At 37.0% G+C, this 22,171-nt stretch overlaps 1 protein-coding gene across 5 annotated transcripts in view; it reads right to left on the reverse strand.

The window, feature by feature from the left end:
• Positions 1-917: 917 nt before the first annotated feature.
• LOC131547946 (unconventional myosin-XVIIIb-like) overlaps positions 918-22,171 on the reverse strand; it is a 57,009-nt gene continuing 35,755 nt past the window's right edge. For 4 of the 5 annotated variants that reach the window (XM_058788741.1, XM_058788743.1, XM_058788744.1 and 1 more), the window contains 16 exons: positions 20,701-20,855; positions 20,446-20,569; positions 19,155-19,355; positions 18,902-19,012; positions 18,695-18,799; positions 15,944-16,105; positions 13,842-13,955; positions 13,645-13,761; positions 12,975-13,058; positions 12,418-12,555; positions 12,158-12,343; positions 9,031-9,164; positions 7,916-7,957; positions 3,951-4,121; positions 1,678-2,603; positions 918-1,063 (listed from right to left, as the gene is read on the reverse strand). In XM_058788741.1, the coding sequence (XP_058644724.1) occupies positions 1,691-2,603; positions 3,951-4,121; positions 7,916-7,957; positions 9,031-9,164; positions 12,158-12,343; positions 12,418-12,555; positions 12,975-13,058; positions 13,645-13,761; positions 13,842-13,955; positions 15,944-16,105; positions 18,695-18,799; positions 18,902-19,012; positions 19,155-19,355; positions 20,446-20,569; positions 20,701-20,855 (2,757 nt within the window). In that variant the 3' untranslated portion in view covers positions 918-1,063; positions 1,678-1,690. The remainder of the gene's footprint in view (positions 1,064-1,677; positions 2,604-3,950; positions 4,122-7,915; positions 7,958-9,030; positions 9,165-12,157; positions 12,344-12,417; positions 12,556-12,974; positions 13,059-13,644; positions 13,762-13,841; positions 13,956-15,943; positions 16,106-18,694; positions 18,800-18,901; positions 19,013-19,154; positions 19,356-20,445; positions 20,570-20,700; positions 20,856-22,171) is intronic. The other variant, XM_058788742.1, reaches the window with a different exon arrangement.

The raw sequence follows: 22,171 nt of genomic DNA on the forward strand, positions 1-22,171 counted from the left end.
AAAAGCATTTTGTCTGTGGAAGAAAGTATGACTGGGTTGGCTTGAAACTGTCTGCAGCTGTCATCTTAATGCGACAAGCAACAATTTAAATCCAAGGCACTGCATTATAGAGGTAAAGGTTAAGAAAAATCTTACTGCGGTAAAATCACTGTAATGTGCTGCTTTCAGCAAGCAGATCTTGTATTGAGCCTGGAATATTCTTTCAACTAAAAGTTAAACTCGATTTATGGCACTCACTGCATAATGGTAATGACCACATCGAATGACTTTATGGTTAAAATGATAAGTGTTTGCAGAAGAGCTTTTATAAAGTCTTGCATTTCTGCTTTTAAAACCTCCAAAATTAGCCCCTCTAACTTCCATTTTTAGCACCTCACTGTAACCTTAAGGAAAACTAGTCAAAATTATTCTTTGTGATAACCAACATTATGCCACAAATGCTGCAATTTTGTATAACTGAACCTGGAATGTTCCTTTAGCCTGTTTATGCTTGCCAAGCGCATGAATACAAAGCATTTGGACCCTGTGTTTGGTGGCTTCTGCTCTGGCAATTAAGTACAAACAATTTTCTTTACTCCGTTCTTAGGCAAATGTCTAAGTTAATGATTTGATTGCAGAAACCAGGTCAGCCTCAATTATGGAGAGCCTCTGCTTCGTAAGCGCAATCACTGCTTTGTAAAACTGCTCTATTTCAGTTGTTTTCCTCTGTGAATGTAATGCTGCTCTTCTCCTTTGAAAGGTCGAAGCAAATACCAATGATTCTGCACGACGTTTTTATTTACATCTGTTGGAGTTCAACAAATTTGCACTGACTGCTGAGGGGGAAAGCGAGCGCTCGCTGGTCAAGATTCATTTCCCTGACCTGAAGCACCCGCGGGTATCAGCACGGCTCGAATAAAGGGCATGTTTACTGTGAGAATTTTAGGAATTGCAAGCGTTCGCTTTAACATCTTTATTTGTGTACAAACAGTGCTCAAAATAAATCATCAGTGTATTTGTGCTTCCAGTTAAATGTGCCTCAATGCATTCTGGACAGAGACGATTCCCCATGTCTTCATCTATCCTGTCATGGGAAAGAAAAAAAAGAGAGTAACTAAATGATTCGCATCCTTTCACAATTCAGTTTAGTTTCATGTTGCTCATTTTTTTGTCACTTAAAGGGGTCATACACTTTTTTTTTTAATAGCCAGTTTACGTGACCATTTTCCATAGTGTTTTTTTTTTTTCTTTGCAGCTGTGCTTTTAATACATGTAAACATTCACTTTGCATACACAATCAGAAAAAAAAGCACAAAAGCTGTCACTGTCGGGGTACTTCTGCTTCTCGCAATAAGGAAAACACTGTAGGTAATATCCTCCGATAATTATTATTCTATTAAAAAAAAAACTGTTAAACAGCAGAAAATGCAACTTCCTTGTATACACCAAACTGACGTTTGTGATGTGCAATGTATTGGGTGACCAAATGATGATTCTGACATCTCAAATCCCAAGTTTCTGACAATACTAATCCACGGATTTCAGAATATCCCTGGATTTGGACTGAGGAAGAAGTTTTGAGTTTGCAAATAAGTTGCTGTATGTTTCAGTATAAATGCAAAAGATCAAGAAGAATTAGGTTCCTCTTGATATGACCCCCTTAAATGTAAAGCAGGCCAGTGCAGTTTTAAGCTTAACCTCGTTGAGTCTTCTAGTCGACTTCTGCTTTTTTGAGGTACTTCTTCATCACCGAGTTGACGTCCTCGCTGCCCTCGGCTTCCAGCCTCTCTCCTTGAGGCCCTCGGCGCTTCTGAGATCCGCCAGAACTTGAAGAATCCGAGTCGGACTCCCTACGTGACGCTCTGGAGGGCGGCAACTCCCCAAAGTGCACGCTGAGGGCTCGTCTCTGGCCCGTTCGGGAACCGCTAGATGCCAGGCTGCTGGTGGACTGCGCTCGTCGGATGGCTGGGAGAATGTCTGAGCTGGTGTCCCCCGCATCGACTCCGGCCCTCTCCTTGTCTTGATTCCCGAGGAGTCTGCGATTCTGGAACACAAGTGGTTCCGATCCCAATTGCGGCTCTCCTGTTTCCGCCACCAGGCCACGGCGTCGGATTGGTTGATAGGTGCCAAGAGGAGGCATGGCTTTCGAGCTGGGCTCCTCCTCGCCTTCCTCAGGGATGGCCAGGTTGGACAAGTGGCGGCGGGAACTTGCGGTGGAGGTCACGGATGCAAGGGAGTCGCAGGAGCTGAAGCGGTTAATCTTTCCTGTGGTGGTTGTGGTGGTGGAGGACGTTGGGCCTGACTCGGATAAGGAGCGGAGGCTGGAGGCACGAGGCAGGTGCGGACTGGGAGGTTTCAGTATGCCAGGTCGAGGCAGGTCCTCCAGACCCTCCTCTGCTTCTAGAGACAGCCCTGAGGACCTGCGGCGTAGCGTGGAGGCCCCTGTCGTCTGATAAATGGGAAGGGACACTGCGCTCCCCTCGCCCACCTCCGAGCCTCTTTCCCACCCAGCGCGCTTCTTCCTCAGACCCTCCAGGAGCTCAGATAGGGCCGTGGATGATGACGCTCTGCCAAGACCACTGGAACTTTCTTTGACGTCTTCGTCAAGGTCTTGCGTGCAAGATCTATCATAGGGAATAAATGACAGACAATAACAGTGAATATAAATTAAAGGATGGTTATTAAATCATCATTTACCCACCCTTATGTCATTCCAAACCCATATGGCTTTCTTGCTCCCATGGAGCACAAAAGGAGACATTTTTTTCAAGGATCTGACAAGACATGAATAATCATCATTAACGTCAATCCTCACTAGGGTTGCAAAGGGGCGGAACATTTCCGTTGTATTTCCAGAAACTTTCGAAAAATTCCTGGAAGATTCCAAAAAATCCTGGAAAGTTGCCAAAATTTCAAGATTTCAAAAGTTTGTGTAATCCAATGTTTAGTTGCTTGTTTCTAATGTAGATTGTGGGCTACACTACTTTCGATAGTCCACTTTAGACATTCTACTAAGTAACTTTGCAACTACATGACAACTAACTATCATTAAACTATTAGTAGACGGTTATGAATGCCTGTTTGGTGACCATTAAAAAGTATTAGCAGATATTAATGCAAATGCAAAGTTACTTATAGTTAGTAGAATGTCTAAAGTGGACTATCAAAATAGTGTGTTACCACAGATTGTTGCGTCATTATTTGCTTTAACATTAATGCCGGTCTTGATCGAATCACATATGGTTGCACGCAGATCTGTTATCATAACGACATTAACCCAACCCCAAACATAACAACACGAGTCTACTTTATATGTACACCTCAGGTAGCTCCATAGACCACAATGCAACACGATTATGACACCATCGCAGATCGCGTTTAATTTATCCTCACCCCAAACAACTATGATATATAAATGTTTTTTTAAACATTCAAAACAGTCCAAGCATACCTATATACATATAGAATGTTGCATCAAACTAATTCTTAAGGGAAAAAATTTAAATAATAAATCAACTCCACAGTAGACTCCAAGTGATCAAAGGCTTAGGACGTTACAATTCAGCCCATTGCGAAAGCTTCACCAGCAGTGGACACTTGTGTAGCATAATCGATGACATACATACAAGTAAATGAGACAGAGGAAAATGAGTGAAGGGCATAAAAATGTAACTGGAATGCAGCCATAGAGTCCAGACCTTATGCTGAGAGTCTGGCTATGCATCACAGATGCATACACTACTTTTTTTTTTCTCTGGTGTTTGATAATTTGAGTTGCCTTTTTTATTGTATGAAAAAAATTAATTCTTCAACATTTCTCCATTTGTGATTCACAAAAGTCAGTCAGTCATACAGGATTAGAGCCATCCTTGCTAAAAATGACTATTTACCTAATCTGGCCTGGTGGTGTTACCTTGTTTATTCATGCACACTAATGCTTATTAATTATTAGGCTTCTCTTGCTATGTTACCTGAAACTGTAGGTGCTCATGGTGTCGGTAACAGACTGGCGTCCGGAGCTGCTTCCTGCGTAGGGAGAAGTTCTGCCTCCTCGTCCTCCTCGCGGTACACCTGCCCACTGACGGATACCTTCACCGATGTCTTCAGTGCCCACACTGGATCCGACGCTGGACATGGTGTCGCTGAAATTCAAACCCCATGTTAGTGTGAAAATCATGCTTTCATTGGAAAGATTAACAATTGTGCAACATGCTTTCACAGCACAAGCGATCAAATCAATAAAAGCCCGTATTAATGCATACATGACCTACATGAATACGATCGTGCACATGGCTCAAGAGGAGATCTCTCGTCATGGGTGCTGTAACGCCACACATGGGGGTGATATTAGCTCTGATATCCTCATTGCTACCCAGCAGGCCATGTGTGTTCAGTGAGCTGTGAGTTCATTAGTCTTGAGAGCGCTGTCATTATCAGGGCTCGTCGGGGCACAACGCACTGATCCACAGCCTGTTTACAGACTGACTAAAGCTGTTTGCTTGAGATCCCAAAACATAAGTTCTGTTCCAAGAGCTAGTGTGCTGCCTTGCTGCTAATTGCCAAAAGAGGCAGCTCTCTTCTAATGGAGCATCCTACACTATTAAAAACGAAGTTTCTAAAAGGGGGGTTTCGTAGCGATGCAATTGAACCACCATTTTGGGTCCTCCAAAAAACCTCTCAGAGATAATTTCTGAAAAGAACCACTTTGTTTCTTAGTGTTAAGAATATTTTAATAATTTGAAGAACTTTTTTCCATTATAAAGAACCTTTTGTGCAATTGAAAGTTTCCATGGACTTAAAAGGTTCTTCATGGAACCATCCCAACAAAGCACATTTATTTTTAAGAGCATAGCCATGAATTCTCATAAGTGATTGATTTGGAACGCTCTGCATAGGCATATATTTGCATCTGTCTTTATGCATTTGGCAGACACTTTTATTTAAGTAATTTACATTGGATTCAAGGTATAAGTGTATGAATTCCTTGGGAATCGAACCCATGACCCTTGGCATTGCTTCCACCATGCTCTATACTGTCTGAAATACATAGAACTATGAGGAGCATTTGGTGCTATGAAGTAAGTTTTGCTACTACACACAACTGATTAGTACAATTAGTTTTGCATCATCATGTTGCTAAATGATGCAAGAGCTACTCTACCGAGCATAAAATGTGTATTCACACAAATATTGGCTAAAATTGCAATTTTTTCAGTACTGCATTAAGTATAAACAGTAGAGATCAAAATTGGAGAACAACCTATAATTTCCTCAATTTCAAGGGTCACTGTTTAGCCCTATTTGAAGTTAACAGTAAAAGGGCAGTTTTTAAGCATATTTGATAAATTAATTGTATTCTGAAGCACAGTATACAAGACTTAAATGAGATATTTGAAATAGAACTCTGATCAAAATTAGAGAGCACTTACAGATACCTCCAAGTTATTGGTGTTAATCTGGTACCTGGTGCTAATTTCCTTAATTATATGACAAACCCTATTTAAAGGGGTCATCGGATGAAGTTGATATGATTCTTTAGGGTCTTAATGAAAAGTCTGTAACATACTTTGGTTAAAATTTCTCAGTGGTACTATAAAAAAACACCTTTTTTACCCTGTCAAAATCAGCTCTGTTTTCAGCGAGCCATGTTGCTTTAAATGCTAATGAGCTCTGCTGACCCCGCCCCTCTCTTCCGTGGAGTGACGAGCAGACTGTAAACTTCAGCCGCAAAACTGGCTAACTAGTACATTATTAGGAAAGTTGATTTGCAAAGATTAATAAAAAACCCTTACACTCACTTCCTCTGTAGATGAAGCTGGATCACGAATGATTCATGCGAGCATAGACGCATTTATGTAGATTGGGGATCGGCGCATTCCCTTCAAAATGAAAGTAATGTTAATCCTCTGCGTCTTCAGCGGCTCAGAATGTCAGGAGTAAATGACGACTGCTATATTCATTATTACATCCAACAACAAAACGCCTCGATCACTTAATCGGAGACATCTTGTCTTCCCCTGCACCAGAGTCGACATGATGGCCGAAAGCTCTCGGCTCACACAGGGCGGGTCTAAGGTAAGATGGCCTTGTCAATCAACTATCATGGGAGGGGCCTATACAGAACTATCCGATGACCCCTTTAACTGCCAGCATTCCTCCAATTTTCCTCCCTGAGACTGCAAGATGACTAAAACCCTGCGACAGGAGGATGACCCTTTCAGCCATTGTAAGTTAATCATTCCAAATCTGTGATTTCTCAAATATTGCAGGTTTACAATGACACTAATTCAAGTCCCCCAAAAAAAGGCTGGTCGTCCATGTAAGACAAATGCACGAGAAGACAAGATAAGACAGAGACTCTCAATGAGGAATCGGTTCAGCACTGCAGCTGGAATTGCTTGCCAGTTTTGTCAAACATGTTGGTATACCTACAGCTAATATTCCTTCAAATTCTGAGTGATGAAGATTAACAATATTTCAGGAAAAATTAAGTATTTTAGGACACATGTGATTCTGCTTTAGAATTTGCTCAAAACAAATTACAGTACCTATCTTTTAGAAACGGTTTCTTGTTGTGTGTATGCCTATGATGACTTAAAATGCTGGGCAGATCACTAGGTTTTGGAACAGTTGCTTCAAAACCTATTCTAGCTTCCAGAAGCTCTTATTCAAACATACAAGAGTAAGGTAACAAAAATGTTAATTTGCTTGCATATGCCGTGGGTTCTCTCCTACCCTGCTCTTGTAATTGGACTCACTACATTCATACAGAGATTTAAGACCGAAAGCTCTGAGCAACTGCAACACAGTTCATTTTATCCCCTTTTTCACTTGCACAGACAACTGAAAGAAATGAGACGCGGGGGGTCTCGGCTAACGCGCATGCATTATTCAGAAGACAAAGCATATCACAGCTGGTGAACTTTTAAAAGGACTCTCTCGCACAGAGGAAAGCTTCTTGCATTTAACAAAGCAAAGTGGCAGTGTGGGTATGTTGCGGTTTGCGTCTGACAAGTAGGTGTCTGTTCACATCTGTCCAGCGGAGACTCTCGTCTATCTTCATTCAGACGTGTGAAAGGAAGCCGTGACCTTACACAAGTCCACACACACGTACGGCACTGAGTAACAGGCTAAACAGGCAACATCAACAGCCAAATGCAGCGCTGGCCCATCCATCAACATTTGCATGATGGTGAATATTTAGACCAACGAGAGAAGGATGGTTATGCGTTAGACTCCGCCAACACCATTAAGCCACGGTTCACAAAGAGAGGCCGTGCATTTATATGCAAAAAAGAAACCGTACTGCATAAAGCAGTGCATTTCTTCATGTCGCAGCAGACGTTAATGTATGTTATGCAACTAGAGCTGGACAATATAGGGAATGCATTTGCAATAAATATATCTGGCAATATAAAATTAAGCATCCTAGATGCTTTTAATACACTTTTATTTGACTGTTAAGTTTATTAAAGATCATTAAAGTAGTTACACAATCCTTCTTTGTCTTGTGATTTGTGAGTATGAGAACGCTACGAGAAAATTTTCTATAGCGTCTGAGATTTAAATGACAGTAGTAAATACAGCTAGTAGGTTAAATAATAAATATTAAAGGTAAATTATAAATATTTAAAATATTTAAAAATACTATACTTTAAAAATAAAAGTAAATTTAAAAATAAATTTATTGAATTTATTGAATGAATATATATATATGAAATAAATAAATATTATTTAGAATGTCCAACAAAAAAATCCTAAAAATTTGATATCTATGAAAGATTAAGAAATGCATTTTTTTTCTACATCGTCCAGTCCAATATGCAGCCACTGGCCTGCTTTGATGCCTGCATTCATCTGATTGCTCATTCCCAAATGCAGAACATGAACACAGACACATGGGAGAGAACAACAGGATGGGGGATGGAGTGCTTACAGATCTTTCCTTCTAGAGAAGGACTCCACAGCCGTCTGCACACTGTGTGAAGAGGGAGACGCAGTCAGAGACACACAGGAGTGGAGCGGAGAGCTAAAGTGGTTGGAGGTACGAGCAAAGCAAGCATATCAAATTTTCAGTGAAGTCTAAGCAGTCTGGCGGAGAAGATCAAAGTCTTGAACTCTGATACATCGGACTGCATTTTACTATGGGTGTCGAGGGAGGAAGGCATTATTGAAGCGCTTATAGTAGCAAAGTGTAGCCTTGATTTTGCACAGTGAGGAAAATCTCTTCACATTTCAGCTCAACTGAAAAAAAAAATGAAAGCAATTACAAAGTAACAGCGAGAAGTAAAACTTCAAACCCAAAGGGAAGAAAACAGTATTTATCTACTCTTTTCTTCCCTTTGGTTTTGAAGTTTTATGTCTTGATGTTATTTTTAGAACATCAATAAGTCAATAAAAACTGTTACTTATAAAAACTGTGCATGTATACTGTACATATGGAGTTGAGTTTGCCAAAAAATAAACAAAATTAAAATTAAACACGTAATAAAATAAGCAGACCTAACCGAAATAGAAATAAAAATTCGTGAAGTTAGATTTGATAAAAAACAAAACAAAATGCAAAAAAACAAAAAACAAACAAAAAACCCTAAATAAAATAAAATAAACAAGATAAAATAAAATAAAGCAACTCCAACAAAATAAAAATGGTAAAGTTAGATTATCTGAAAAAAAGAAAAAGAAAAACCTGAATAACCCTGAATTAAATTTAATAAAGTAAAATAGAGTATAAAATTTAAAATATAAAATAAAAAACAAGATAAATAAAATAAAATAAAGCAACTCTAATGAAATAAAAAGTTAATGAAAAAACAAAAACAAAATGCAAATGGTATTTTGAAAATCTACTGGAAATTATACACCATTCAAGAATATAGCTAACTTTGTTCAACACACTATTATTGTACAGAACCGATCACAATCTTGAATACTATATAGTCTGGATAGTACAGAAACTGGTTTGCAGACAATTTCCTCTTGCTATGCCAGACTGTGGAACAGAAACAAAAAAGGAAATGGAAAAGATCAAGCGCACGTCACTAGCGATACCTTTCTGTATCACTTTCATCGCTGGACTCCACCTCCTCCAGCGCGGCTTGTAGATCAACGATTCGCCGGATTGATGTCTCTAGATCAGCTTGCAGGGTCTGTCTTACGGCGCTAAGCTCTTCCACTTGCATTTCCTGGAAACAGAGAAGACAAGATAAAATCAGATAACCCGCGACGGTCACGCTGGATCTCCAGGGGAAATAAAGACCCTGCATCAGGACAAGAGAAGTGTTTAATCACAAAATGTGCCCAATTAATTAACTGCTTGCTAAGGCCAGCATTGTTAATAAACCGCTCACAATTTCTTCAGAAAACATAAAAATCTACCTAATTATATAAAGGCTAAGATGTTATGTAAATGAAGCATACAGAGTTGTTTTTATCCTTTTAACTTTAAAGTGATAGTTCACTCAAAAATGAAAATGCTGTCATTAATTACTCACCCTCGTGTCGTTCCAAACCCGTAAGACCTTCGTTCATCTTCGGAACACAAATTAAGATATTTTTTAATGAAATCCGTGAGCTCAGTGGTTGAGCCATAATTTTATGAAGCTATGAGAATTTGATTTTTTTTTTGCGCACAAAAAGTATTCTCATAGCTTCATAAAATTATGGTTGAACCATTGATGTCACACGGACTATTTTATTGGTGTTCTTGGTACGTTTCTGGACCTTGAAAGTGGTGTCTGTGGGAGGGTCAGAGAGCTCTCGGATTTCATCAAAATATATATTTGTGTCTAGAAGATGAATGAAGGTCTTATGGATTTGGAACGACATGAGGGTGAGTAATTAATGACAGAATTTTCATTTTTGGGTGAACTATCCCTTTAAGAACATTAATTTATATTCAGCACAAACGCAATCAAAATTAAGCACTAAATACGTTTTTTTTCTGTTAAAAAATACATGACTATTGACATTTAAATATTTGTTTCATTATTAATAAAATACGGTATACTGATGTCAAAGTCACATTTCATTCATCCTATCAATTTCTAACATAAAGAAATTATTTTATATAACTTATATAACTTTACTAATATATAAAGTATTCAAAGAATATATTCAAAGGAAACCATTCATGTAAAAGAGCTATGTTTTATATTTTTACTGTAAATATATGCATTTAAATTAAATAAATATTTAAATTCCGTTCATTTAAATACTTGTAAATAAATGTACATATTTACCTTTCATATATATTCATATATACTAAATTATAAACATATATTTTTTTGTAAATTTGTAAAGTAAATAAATGTATTAAGTATTTTTAACTTATATATAAATCATTGTATTACTGTGTTTTTTGGCAAGCCTTTCTCTTTAACTTCTGAAGTGCTTGTTTGCTAAAGGACAAGCCTGCGTTATTGATCGCCAGCTCTTGTTTGTAGAATAATTTGATAATGAGCGCTGGAGAGCCAGCGGAGCGACTGATTACACGATTCATTTTCCTCTTCCCTTCTTTGTACGTCCCCAGTCTCTTGCTCTCCTGGACGAGCCGCCACTGTCGGTCTATGATTAATTCCCATTGTCTCCTCAAGGTTATTGATACAACAAATCCCATTCCGCTCCTCTCATCTCCATGACAACCACACCTTCACTGTTGCCCCCTCCCTTTCATAACCAATAACCTGGAGAGCCTCAGCATGTGTGTGCGCGTGTGTCTTCGCATCAGAAGAAACGCATCCCAGACTCCAGTCTTTGTGTATGCGCCCGGCATCGCTAACACTGTAGCTAATATTCATAATATTGAATGCCTTTGACTCTCAGCAGGCAGGTCAAATTGCATTACACGCCGGCAGGTGCTGTAATGACGCAGGGCCTCCTCCTTTGTGTTAAATTATGAATATTTACAGGTTTTTCAGGAGAGATCTGTGTATTCTCATGGGTAATAATGTGTCAGGCTTGTGGGCGGCCACTAAGGGGAAAATGCACCGAGCGGCTGTAGATATGAATACATTAGTTATGAGGACAGTCGTTCAATGTGCTTTGGAGTTTCACAAAAGCAGTTCAATTTTAACGCGCATTCTTAAGATAAAGGATCAAAAATGAACACACCATTTTTAATTTCAATATATTACAGAAATTAAAGATTCCACACCTGTATTTGATATTATTCTTAGGGATACACAATATTTCAGAACCATATGAGTAATTTAATATTTTTTTATTTTATTGGTGTCGATACTATTGTTCAAAAGTTTAGGGTCAGTAAGTTTTTATTTATTTATTTACTTTTTTAAGAGATTTTCTTTTTTTAATAAAAGAATACATTTATTCAGCAAAGATGCATTCAATTGATCAAAATCATTATTATTCAAATCTATTCATCAAAAAAAAGGGAAAAATGTATCATGGTTTCCAAAAAAATATTAAGCAGCACAACTGTTTTCAAGCATTACTAAAATTAAGAAATGTTTCTTGAACAGTAAATCAGCATATTAGAATGATTTCTGAAGGATCATGTGACATTGTAACACATGGAGTAACGATGCTGAAAATTCAGCTTTGCATCACAGAAATAAATTACATTTTTATGATATATTAAAACAGAAAACAGTTGTTTTAAATTGTAATAACATTTCAGAATTTTGTTGTTTTTATTGTATTTTTTATTAAATATAGCCTTGGTGAGGAGAAGAGACTTTCAAAATAAATCTTACTGACCCCAGATGTTTTAATGGTATATACCGATATATACTGTATCAGATATTAAATTTAGCATATTTATACATTATGATTACCTTTACCATCCTCTCACCCTCAAAGTTAACATTTATAATATACTAAAATATATAAACAATAATATAAGTGTAATCTTAAACTAACCTGAATAAGCCAAGCAATGATCCATTATTTATTTTGATTAATGAAAGAAAATGAAGGAAAATTAAATTGTGACCAACATAGATAAATAAATAAATAAAATAAATAAAATAAAATAAAAGATAAAACAAAACAAAACAAAAAAATAAAATACTAACCTTTTAGGACTTCCACAGTCATGATAAACTACTACTTGTGTGTTAAATATCGTAAAAATAAATAAATAGAATAACGTGTTGCTTCATCAGCAACAGCAGAAAGGTGTGTGTGTGTGTGTGTGTGTGTGTGTGTCAGTCACCAGCTCCATGCGTCGACGGCTGCTCTCTTGTTCTCTGATGCTCAGGTCGTCCATTTCCAGTTTCATATCCGCCAGTCTCTGCTGATAGTATCGGGAGTTCTCCCTCTCCCTGGCCTCGGCCTGGGCCGCCTGCTCCAGCTCCTCACCCAGCCGCACCACACTGTCCCGCAGACGCAGAACCAGCACCTACACACACACACACACACCGTAAAGATCCTCTCTGAGAAAGAGTATAAAGCTGTTAATGGGTCTGGACTGACCTCAAACCTCTTGACCTGCCCTCTCTGGAACTCCAATTTGTTCTCGAGATCACAGATACGAGCTTCTTGCTTGCTTACGATGCTGCGGGTCACCGTGGACGACTCTAGAAACTGCACGCGTGCCACGCTGGTCTGCAGCTGGGAAGGTAAGCACCGCTGGGTTACGACCACGCTTGTGAAACGCGCTAACAAGTCAACAGAATACAACAACAATATTTCTACTCCACGTTCACAACAGTCTTCCTCGGTGCAAGTTCAAATAAAAACATAACAGAATAGATTTAGTGTGTCCCAACAGCGACTCAGAATTTTTTTTCTTGCAATTGCGAGTTTAACAAGCTTTCATAGTGTCTCAAATCACAAATAAACAGTGTGCAACTTCTGATGGATTTCTCAAGTATTTTGCATTATTTCATGTTACTGCTTGAAAGTAGGAACTTTATTAACAGAAGCGCAGTACATAGTTATAGTAAACAGTGAGTCGGCCTGTTCATATGTGCCTGCTCCACGTGTGAATGGACATCTAATGCATCTATGTCTCAGCGTGTCTGTCTCACCTCCTCCTGCAGGGTCTGTCTCTGTTTCTTCAGCTCCTCCATTTCAGCCTGAAGCTCTCGGATCTGAGAGATATCACTGGAAGACTGGGATAAACAAACATGTTTGGTTGGGTTTGGGATATTTTACATAACCTCACACACACACACACCAGTGCTGGAAAAACTACTTTGAAAATGTTTGTCAGAAATCTTAAATGAATGCAAATGGGACTTCTTTCATAATCTGAAACCAAATCAAACCAGAAGAATCCTCTGAAAATCAAATAAAATCTTACTGGGTAATCTTAAATTCTTCTATTTACTTATTATGATAGCCACTGAACTCATTTAAATGTTTATTTTGCTATGAAAAGAAAACATCTAATGATGTTGCCCAAGGACTGGAAACACTATTAAGTGATGACTCAAGTGAACGAATAAACCATTTTTTTACCAGTTGAAATGAAGCATCCATTTAGCAAAATGAATCACAGATTTACTCAAATGAATCAGGCTAGAGAGAGAGGATGCTTTAGGAGCGTGTGCAAAGCAATGTGACAAATGATAGCATTTTGTCACGCTTCTCCACTGCGTGATGGAAAAAACAGCTCATTATTGGAAAAGCTGCACTATTTTGAAATCAGCTGAGCGACTGTCATAACTCCCCGAGAGTGATGTAGCTCCAGCAGACCTGAGCAATGAGGGCTTTGTGCTTCTTCATCAGCTCGTTGAGATCCTCCTGGTCTTCCTCCAGCCTCTTCATCAGGTCCGTCCTCTCGTAGCATAGCTGAGCCAGCTGCTCATCCACCTGAGACAACAGACAGAGACACGCTGAGGTAAACCCGAGGTCCGCCCTTTGCTCCTTTCATTTCATGTCTCGTGCCTCACCAGGCTCTTCTGCTTGCAGATGCTCTCCAGTTCAATCTGAGCGTTTTCCAGCTCTGCAGCCAGAGTCTTCTGTGAGCTTTCAGACTCCAACCGTCTGGCTTCACTGTCCTCCAGCTAGAATACACACAGATAAAATCATGCAAAAATATAGACCACCAACAACAATGCAAACATACTATGCAATAATTAAGTCTCTTCCGCTCAGCAAGGCTGCATCAATTTGATGAAGAAACAATACAGTAAAAACTGGAGTATTGTTAAATATCATTACAATTTAAAATAACTGGTTTCTATTTGAATATATTTTAAAATGTAGTTTATTCCTGTGATCAAAGCTGAAATTTCTCTCCATTTCTACTCCAGTCTTCAGTGTCACATGACACTTCAGAAATCATTCTAATATTCTGAGTTGCTGCTTAAGAGACTGTTGTTATCAGTGTTGAAAACTGTATTATTATTATTATTTTGGACCAGTTTAAACCATCTGTTTTAGGCAGGTGTTTTTCATCAGGGAAATGCTAGCACTATTATAATCCATCTCTGTGTTCTAATTGGTCGGTTGTGTATTAACCTTAACTGTCAATCAACCAGTAAAGCAATAAAGGTGATTTGACCCAGTAATCTTCAAAAAAAATAATCATAGGCCAAAATTAATCAAGTAATCAGACATCACAGCTGCTTAAGGGACATGTCTGACATGATAATGAAGCTATACGGATTTATGAAACCTAGGGCATTTCTAAACTTTTGGAGGGCACTGTACACGTACACAAGCACTTTTTTGGTTTAAATACTGTTAAAGGCTAGTTGAAATTTGCAGTCAACATGTATTTCATCATTTTAAGTGACACTTAATAGTTAAAGATGCTTTCCTAACTGTGCTAGGGTTGTGTGAGATGAACTGCATTTAGAAAATTAGCAGAATTTCCTGTAGAAAATGTGATTGTAGAAATGTGATGATCATATTTGCCATAATAAAGCTTATGCCACAAAGACTTCAAAGACTAAATATATCCATTATAATTATTACTATATTTACTACATTTCAAACTAGTGCTTGACAGATAAGGGCCTTTTAATAAAGAATACAGATACACAGAAACCAGAATGGTCAATAGTATATTAATTTTTTTATGAAAGTGTATATGTATATATATATATATATAGTAGTCAACATTTGAAGTGGATCAAAAAGTTAAATGAAAGTTGTCAAGACAAGAACACATTTTGGTTTTGAAAAGTTTTGATCCACTTGAAATGTTGACTAGTGTGTGTATATATATATATATATATATATATATATATATATATATATATATATATATATATATATATATATACACACATATATACAGTGGGGCAAAAAGTATTTAGTCAGCCACCAATTGTGCAAGTTCTCCCACTTAAAAAGATGAGAGAGGCCTGTAATTTTCATCATAGGTATACCTCAACTATGAGAGACAAAATGAGGAAAAAATCCAGAAAATCACATTGTAGGATTTTTAAAGAATTAATTGGTAAATTTCTCGGTAAAATAAGTATTTGGTCACCTACAAACAAGCAAGATTTCTGGCTCTCACAGACCTGTAACTTCTTCTTTAAGAGGCTCCTCTGTCCTCCACTCGTTATAGTATAATAAATATAGTATAATAGTAAATGTAGTATGTATGTATATATATATATATATATATATATATATATATATATATATATTTTTTTTTTTTTTTTTTTTTTTTTATAGATATTGGCTTTTAATGGATGATTGAGATATACAGAAACCAGAAAGGTTCAATATATTGTATTTTTTTGTATAATATAATATAACATAACATAATACAATATAATATAATATAAAAAAGACTACAAAGACTAATTTCATCATGCGCAATAAGATCAGCAGCATGTATTAAAACCTTATTTATAATATTTAATGAATAGACAGAACATTACTTAAAATGTACTGGGCAAATAAAGGTTATGCCACAAATATACTACTATATTTTAGTGCCGTAACGGCGGGACTTTTGAAGACTGTTAATGCAAAGCTGTTTAAATCTGTGTGTGTGAGGCGTGCTGTGTGGATGATGGGATGGCAGTGGCACCTGGCAGCGCAGTCTCTCCAGCTGCTCCTTGGCACCGGGGTCGTGACCCTGCCCGGGCTGTTCAACGGTGGACAGCAGCAGCTGGGCATCACTGAGCAGGGCATGTGTGCGCTTCAGATCCCGCTTCAGCCTCTTCTCCACGTCAAAGTCTCTGTGGCCCACCTGAGACCAGAGAGAGAGAGATCTATACATCACTGAAGCACAAACAGAAAGCCTTTACACTCACATCACGGGAGAGAGACGGGCATTTCTGGATAACGGAGGTGACTGTTACACCATAGGAACTGAGTAATGATGCTGGACACGTGAACACAGAGACATTCAAACTCCTGCCTGTGGACAACGGAGTAAATCCCAGAAGCTCAATAAATCATAATGGCTTCAAATATGAGATGATTTGTGAGGAATATGAATCTCAAATTAGTGCCCGACAGATATGAGCTTTTTAAGGACCAATATACATATACAGAAATCAGGATGGTCGATAGCCAATATAATATAAAATATAATATAATAAAATATAATATAATATTATATTATAATATAATGAATACAGACATCATCATTCACTATACGACCAGCAGCATGATTCATAACATTTACTAAATTACTATATTTACTACACATTATATGAAAACAATGAAACGTTCATATATTATATTATATTATATATAAACAAGATTACCAAGACGGACATCATCATGCAAAATAAGATCAGCAACGCAATTTATATATCATATCATATACATTACATTACATTATAGTATATAGTATAGTATAGTATAGTATAGTATAGTATAGTATATATAAACAAGATTACCAGGACGGACATCACGCACAATAAGAACAGCAACATGATTCATTATATTTATTAAATTGCTAAATTACTAAATATTATATTAATGACACATTCTTATATAATATTATATTATATTATTATACATAATATAATGTAATAATATTAGATACAGAGACAAACATCATCATGCACAATAAGTCAAGCAATATGCATTAAAAACATTATACATTAAATTTCATGAATGGCTAGAACATTACTTGAAATCTCAGGTAATGCTCAAGGAAATAAGTGATAAGGTTGGAATGGTTGGGTTGGCAGTGAATGGACATGCCCTGGAAAAATCAATGCATGCATGAAAACCAGGTGCTTTACACATCCTCTTACTCAATAACAAACTCATTTTGAGCAGCAGTGTTTACGTGCAGCTGGGGTCATAAACCGGGGTCATTTTTTTAACAGCAGCAGATGAGTAGCTTCATCATATCGATCTTGGTAGTGATCACGCTTCCAGAGCACAGTCACATTAGAGAGCTCACGATGGCCCGAGGGCAGGACGTTCAGGTCGAATGCGTGTACAGTATCTCTAAAGGACCCTCTCAGCGTAGCCACAAGCTGTTAGCTAATGAGTGAGAGCATGTCTAATGGTAAAAAGATCCTCTATAACCACTAAAAGTAACAGTGTACAAACTAATATAGTCCCAGCACACATGCCAAAAGCATTATGTAAAGATTGCATAAATGTTATGAACATAAATGTTAATGGAATGCCCTTATGATATTTATAGCTGATAAAAGTACTAACAATGTTCAAACATTACATTGTTATGTCTGATATGTTCTGAATGCTGTTAAAAGAACATCCTTCTAAATAAAGAAACTTGAAAATAAAGGATAATAAGGAATTATAAAGGAAAATAAAGGAACTTTTTTCAGCGTTTCCAATCATTTTTCTCATGTTCAAATAATGTGGATAAAGCAATATTTTGTGCTTTCAATAATAAATCAATTTGAATGTTGACATCATTAGAGCATAATCTTCCCAAAACAAAAACAAATCCTGACTGTTATATTTTAGAATGATTAATAATGAAAACAATATAAAAAGCCTATATTATATAGGCTTTTATATATATATATATATATATATAAATAAATTAAGGCCATATACACACACACCGGTATATATATATATATATATATATATATATATATATATATATATATATATAAATTAATTTTACAAGTATTTTAAGTTTTATATATATATATATATATATATATATATATAAATGAATTTCCTTTGGTCCTGATGCCACCAATTCCTCATAGTTTTTGACCCTGTCCCAGTTTTAGCACCCAGTCACTTGCTGAAGGATAAAACCAAGCCCTGCCCTACAGATTTTTCTCTGAAGTATGTCACTTTTTAGAAGTAAAATGGGGTTACTAATATAATTTCATGCTGATGTTAAGTTGTTAATACAAATGAAGTTGAGAATGTTTGCTGAGCTTTAATATTCCCACAAACAAACTGTAATGAAGAGCACTGACAGATGAGGGAAGAGACGTGTAGATTCAGAGCTGGGCAGTCTATAGTGCTCTTATATCAGATCAGAGAGGAACGTGACAGCTTTACAGATCCTCATAAGCCCTGATGTGACTATAACTCTGGGATCTATCAAGCAGCGCGTCTAACCAAATGACCCACATACTGTATTTAATAAATATCACGCCTGGAATGCTATGAAACTTACAGAGGTTGTTTACAGTGTGTGCAAGCAAATGTTTTAAATCTTGATATCTATGATAACATTTCATATAATATATGTACACACACACACACACATATATATATATATATACACATATATAATGTTACATACAATGTTTACACTTTGTATTTACAATGTTTTTTAATTAATGGGTTTTTTTGTGTGTGTATGTGCGTGTGTTACCTGTTCACACAGTGTGGCAATCAGCCCCTCTAAGTCATGCTTCTCATGAACCACCATCTGTTTTTCCTCATATTCCTGTTCCAGTTGCATCTCCAGCTGTCGGAGCTGCACACACACACACACACACACAGAGGCAGACAGGAAAGGATGTTTGAGACAGGGTTGTAAGGTGGTCTGTCGAGCTGTAATTCATTCTGCGTCCCTCACCCGCCTCTGTGAGGACTTTTGCACGTCCTCCAGTTCCTCATCCTTGTCCTCCAGCTCCTTCTGATGGATCTGCTTCATCCTCTCCATCTCCATCTCAAAGCGCAGGTGCATCTGTGCAGAACAAGTTCAGATGGTCTGTTTGTGTTTCTGCGTCTTCAAGACTTATGTAAATATGGGCAGTCACATGTCAATGTGCTCATGGCTATTATGTCATAACCTTTTCAGTAGGTCAAATGTTCTTGCATTACTGTACCTGCTCCTGCTGTTTGATTCTGGCAGTCATCTGGCTGATCTCCTCTGAGCGCTCCTTGTCTCTGGTCTCCAGCTCACGGAGCTTCTTCTTCAGTTCAGGGATAGAGTCAGAGGTGAGGTGGAGCGGGATGCTCAGGTCACGGATCTGAGCACACAGTTCCTCCTTCTGCTGCTGCAGGTGCGTGACCTCCACCTGACTCTCCTGAAACACACAAACATAATCATACACACACTGTGTAAACATAAATACATAAAACTTCAAGCGCACATGCAGGAGCAAAAACACATACCAGACAAATATCACACACACAAAATCATACAAACACAACATCAATACATATAACGCACATAAACATGCATGCTTATACACACATACATACACAAACGATTATACAAACAAGCATATCATAAACACAAACTCAAAAGCAAATATACAAATAAAAATTGCACAAACACAATGCACAATCACAGACACATAACCATGCATAAACACATGTATACAAACACCCAATTATACAAACAAGCACAAACAGTACAAACAGCATAAAAAAACCACATACAGAACAAACACACAAACACGCTCATATATGCATGCAAACTTACACAAAAAATATACAATCACAATGCAAAAACACACAAAACAATAAACTCGAAAGCAAATACACACAACAACGCACAAAAAAACAATCACAGACACATTAGTAAACAATCAAAACAATCAAACACACACAAAATATTGCACAAACACACAATTAATAAAAAACATAGATACATACAACAGACAAACACACAAAAGCAAATGCACACAAGCAAAAATTGCACAATGATGCAAAAAAAACCAAAACAATCACAGACACATAACCATGCATAAACACATGTATACAAACACCCAATTATACAAACAAGCACAAACAGTGCACATAAACACAACAGCAAATACACACACAATGCACCAAAAAACAAACAATTACAATCACAAACAGTCATCCCAACACATAAAAACACATCATATTCAAATACAAGAATGCATAATGTAGATATAAATGTGTGCATGTGTATTTCCCATGTATTGACCTCTGACCTCTATCAAAGCAGTATAAACTTCACACATTCATTCATTTTCCTATAATGACACTGTAAAGTTACATAATCTGATGAACTCAAAGCAGAACTTTTCTCCTCTGCATATTTGGGATCTCTGGGGACTCGTTCAGTTTACTGACAGAGGACACCTGGAGTACATGGGCACGATCACAGATGGTGGACACTTGACCTTTGACCTCAGCCCGTACCTTGAGCGTCTTGCGAAGGGTGAAGATCTCTGCACCGAGGGCGGTATTCTCCTGGATGGCTCTATCCTTCTGCTCCCTCTCATTATCAGCCTCTTCCAGTGCCTGGGTCAGTTCGCTGTCAAACCTACAAACACACACACACACACACACACACACACACACACACAGACCAGACAGAGGGCTTGAGAATGCATATTCAAGCAACCAGTGAGCTTGGCACTGAATATTAATGAATTATATGTAAATGAGACAGACCTCCTCTGTTTCCTGTCCAGCTCGTGAGCGCGGCCCTGCAGGCTGTCTGTCAGCACTCGGGCATCCTGAAGGTCAGAGGTCAACCGCCGGCAGTGGCGTTTTAGCTCTGTCACTGAGCGTTTGGATTGATCAAGCTGAGACTGCAGTTCCTGGACCTGCCACACGGGGGAGATAGAGAGACAAAGATCATCAGGAAGGGACCATGTGCCGCCCACTGGACATGACAGGGTTTTTCAGTGCAGTGCACATGACAAACATTTCATCTGTAATGTTTTATATCTGAGCTCTTAATATATTCAGCATGTCATTATCTGCAGAACAAATCAAACAGGATTGTTCATATAAGGACTTGGTCAGTGTTAAATAAATGGCATACACAGAGTCTAGTTGTCAGAAGGACTACATTTCAGTAACTATACACTTTTTAGTCTAGTTTCATAAATGCTTGTGTTCTCTTAACAGTAGCTTATAATGTTTGTGAATTAATAATAATAAATAATAATGCTGTATTTTTTATTATATTTATATTTAATATTTATTTCTATATTTATAAATAAAATATATTTATTTCAAATTCATATTTTATTGTTTTAAAACCACAAACACATATTTTATGCTTTTTAATCTATACAATAAAAATTAATTACATTTTATTATTTAGTATTTTACATTTTTGTTGTTTCAGGAACTGTAATTTTATCATTTCATAATTGAATATTTTATTTAAAAGCCTTTATATTCTATAATGCACATTAAATTACTGATGCTCTGAAGACAGCTTTTTAACTGTAGATAATTCATAATAAAAAAACAAAAAAACTAATTGTACCTTATATTGTGTGACAACATGCCCCACTACATGTTAAATAAGCTGTTTCTTTTTCTTGGGCAATAATGAAAGAAATATAGATTTGTGTGTGTGTGTGTGTGTGTGTGTGGTGAAGACTTTTATTTGTTTTATATTGTATACAAAATCCGACTTTAGTGTTATTTTAGTATTAATATTATTAATATTTAAAATTCTACAATATTAATAATAATTTGATCTAACTTTCATTTTTTATTTTTAGTTTTCATTTTAGTTTAATTTTTTTGTGCTTTTGTCATTTATATATATATATATATATATATATACAGTGGGTACGGAAAGTATTCAGACCCCCTTAAATTTTTCACTCTTTGTTATATTGCAGCCATTTGCTAAAATCATTTTTAAGTTCATTTTTTTCCTCATTAATGTACACACAGCACCCCATATTGACAGAAAAACACAGAATTGTTGACATTTTTGCAGATTTATTAAAAAAGAAAAACTGAAATATCACATGGTCCTAAGTATTCAGACCCTTTGCTCAGTATTTAGTAGAAGCACCCTTTTGATCTAATACAGCCACGAGTCTTTTTGGGAAAGATGCAACAAGTTTTTCACACCTGGATTTGGGGATCCTCTGCCATTCCTCCTTGCAGATCC

Source organism: Onychostoma macrolepis, chromosome 10 (assembly GCF_012432095.1).
Source record: "Onychostoma macrolepis isolate SWU-2019 chromosome 10, ASM1243209v1, whole genome shotgun sequence".
Taxonomy (NCBI): domain Eukaryota; kingdom Metazoa; phylum Chordata; class Actinopteri; order Cypriniformes; family Cyprinidae; genus Onychostoma; species Onychostoma macrolepis.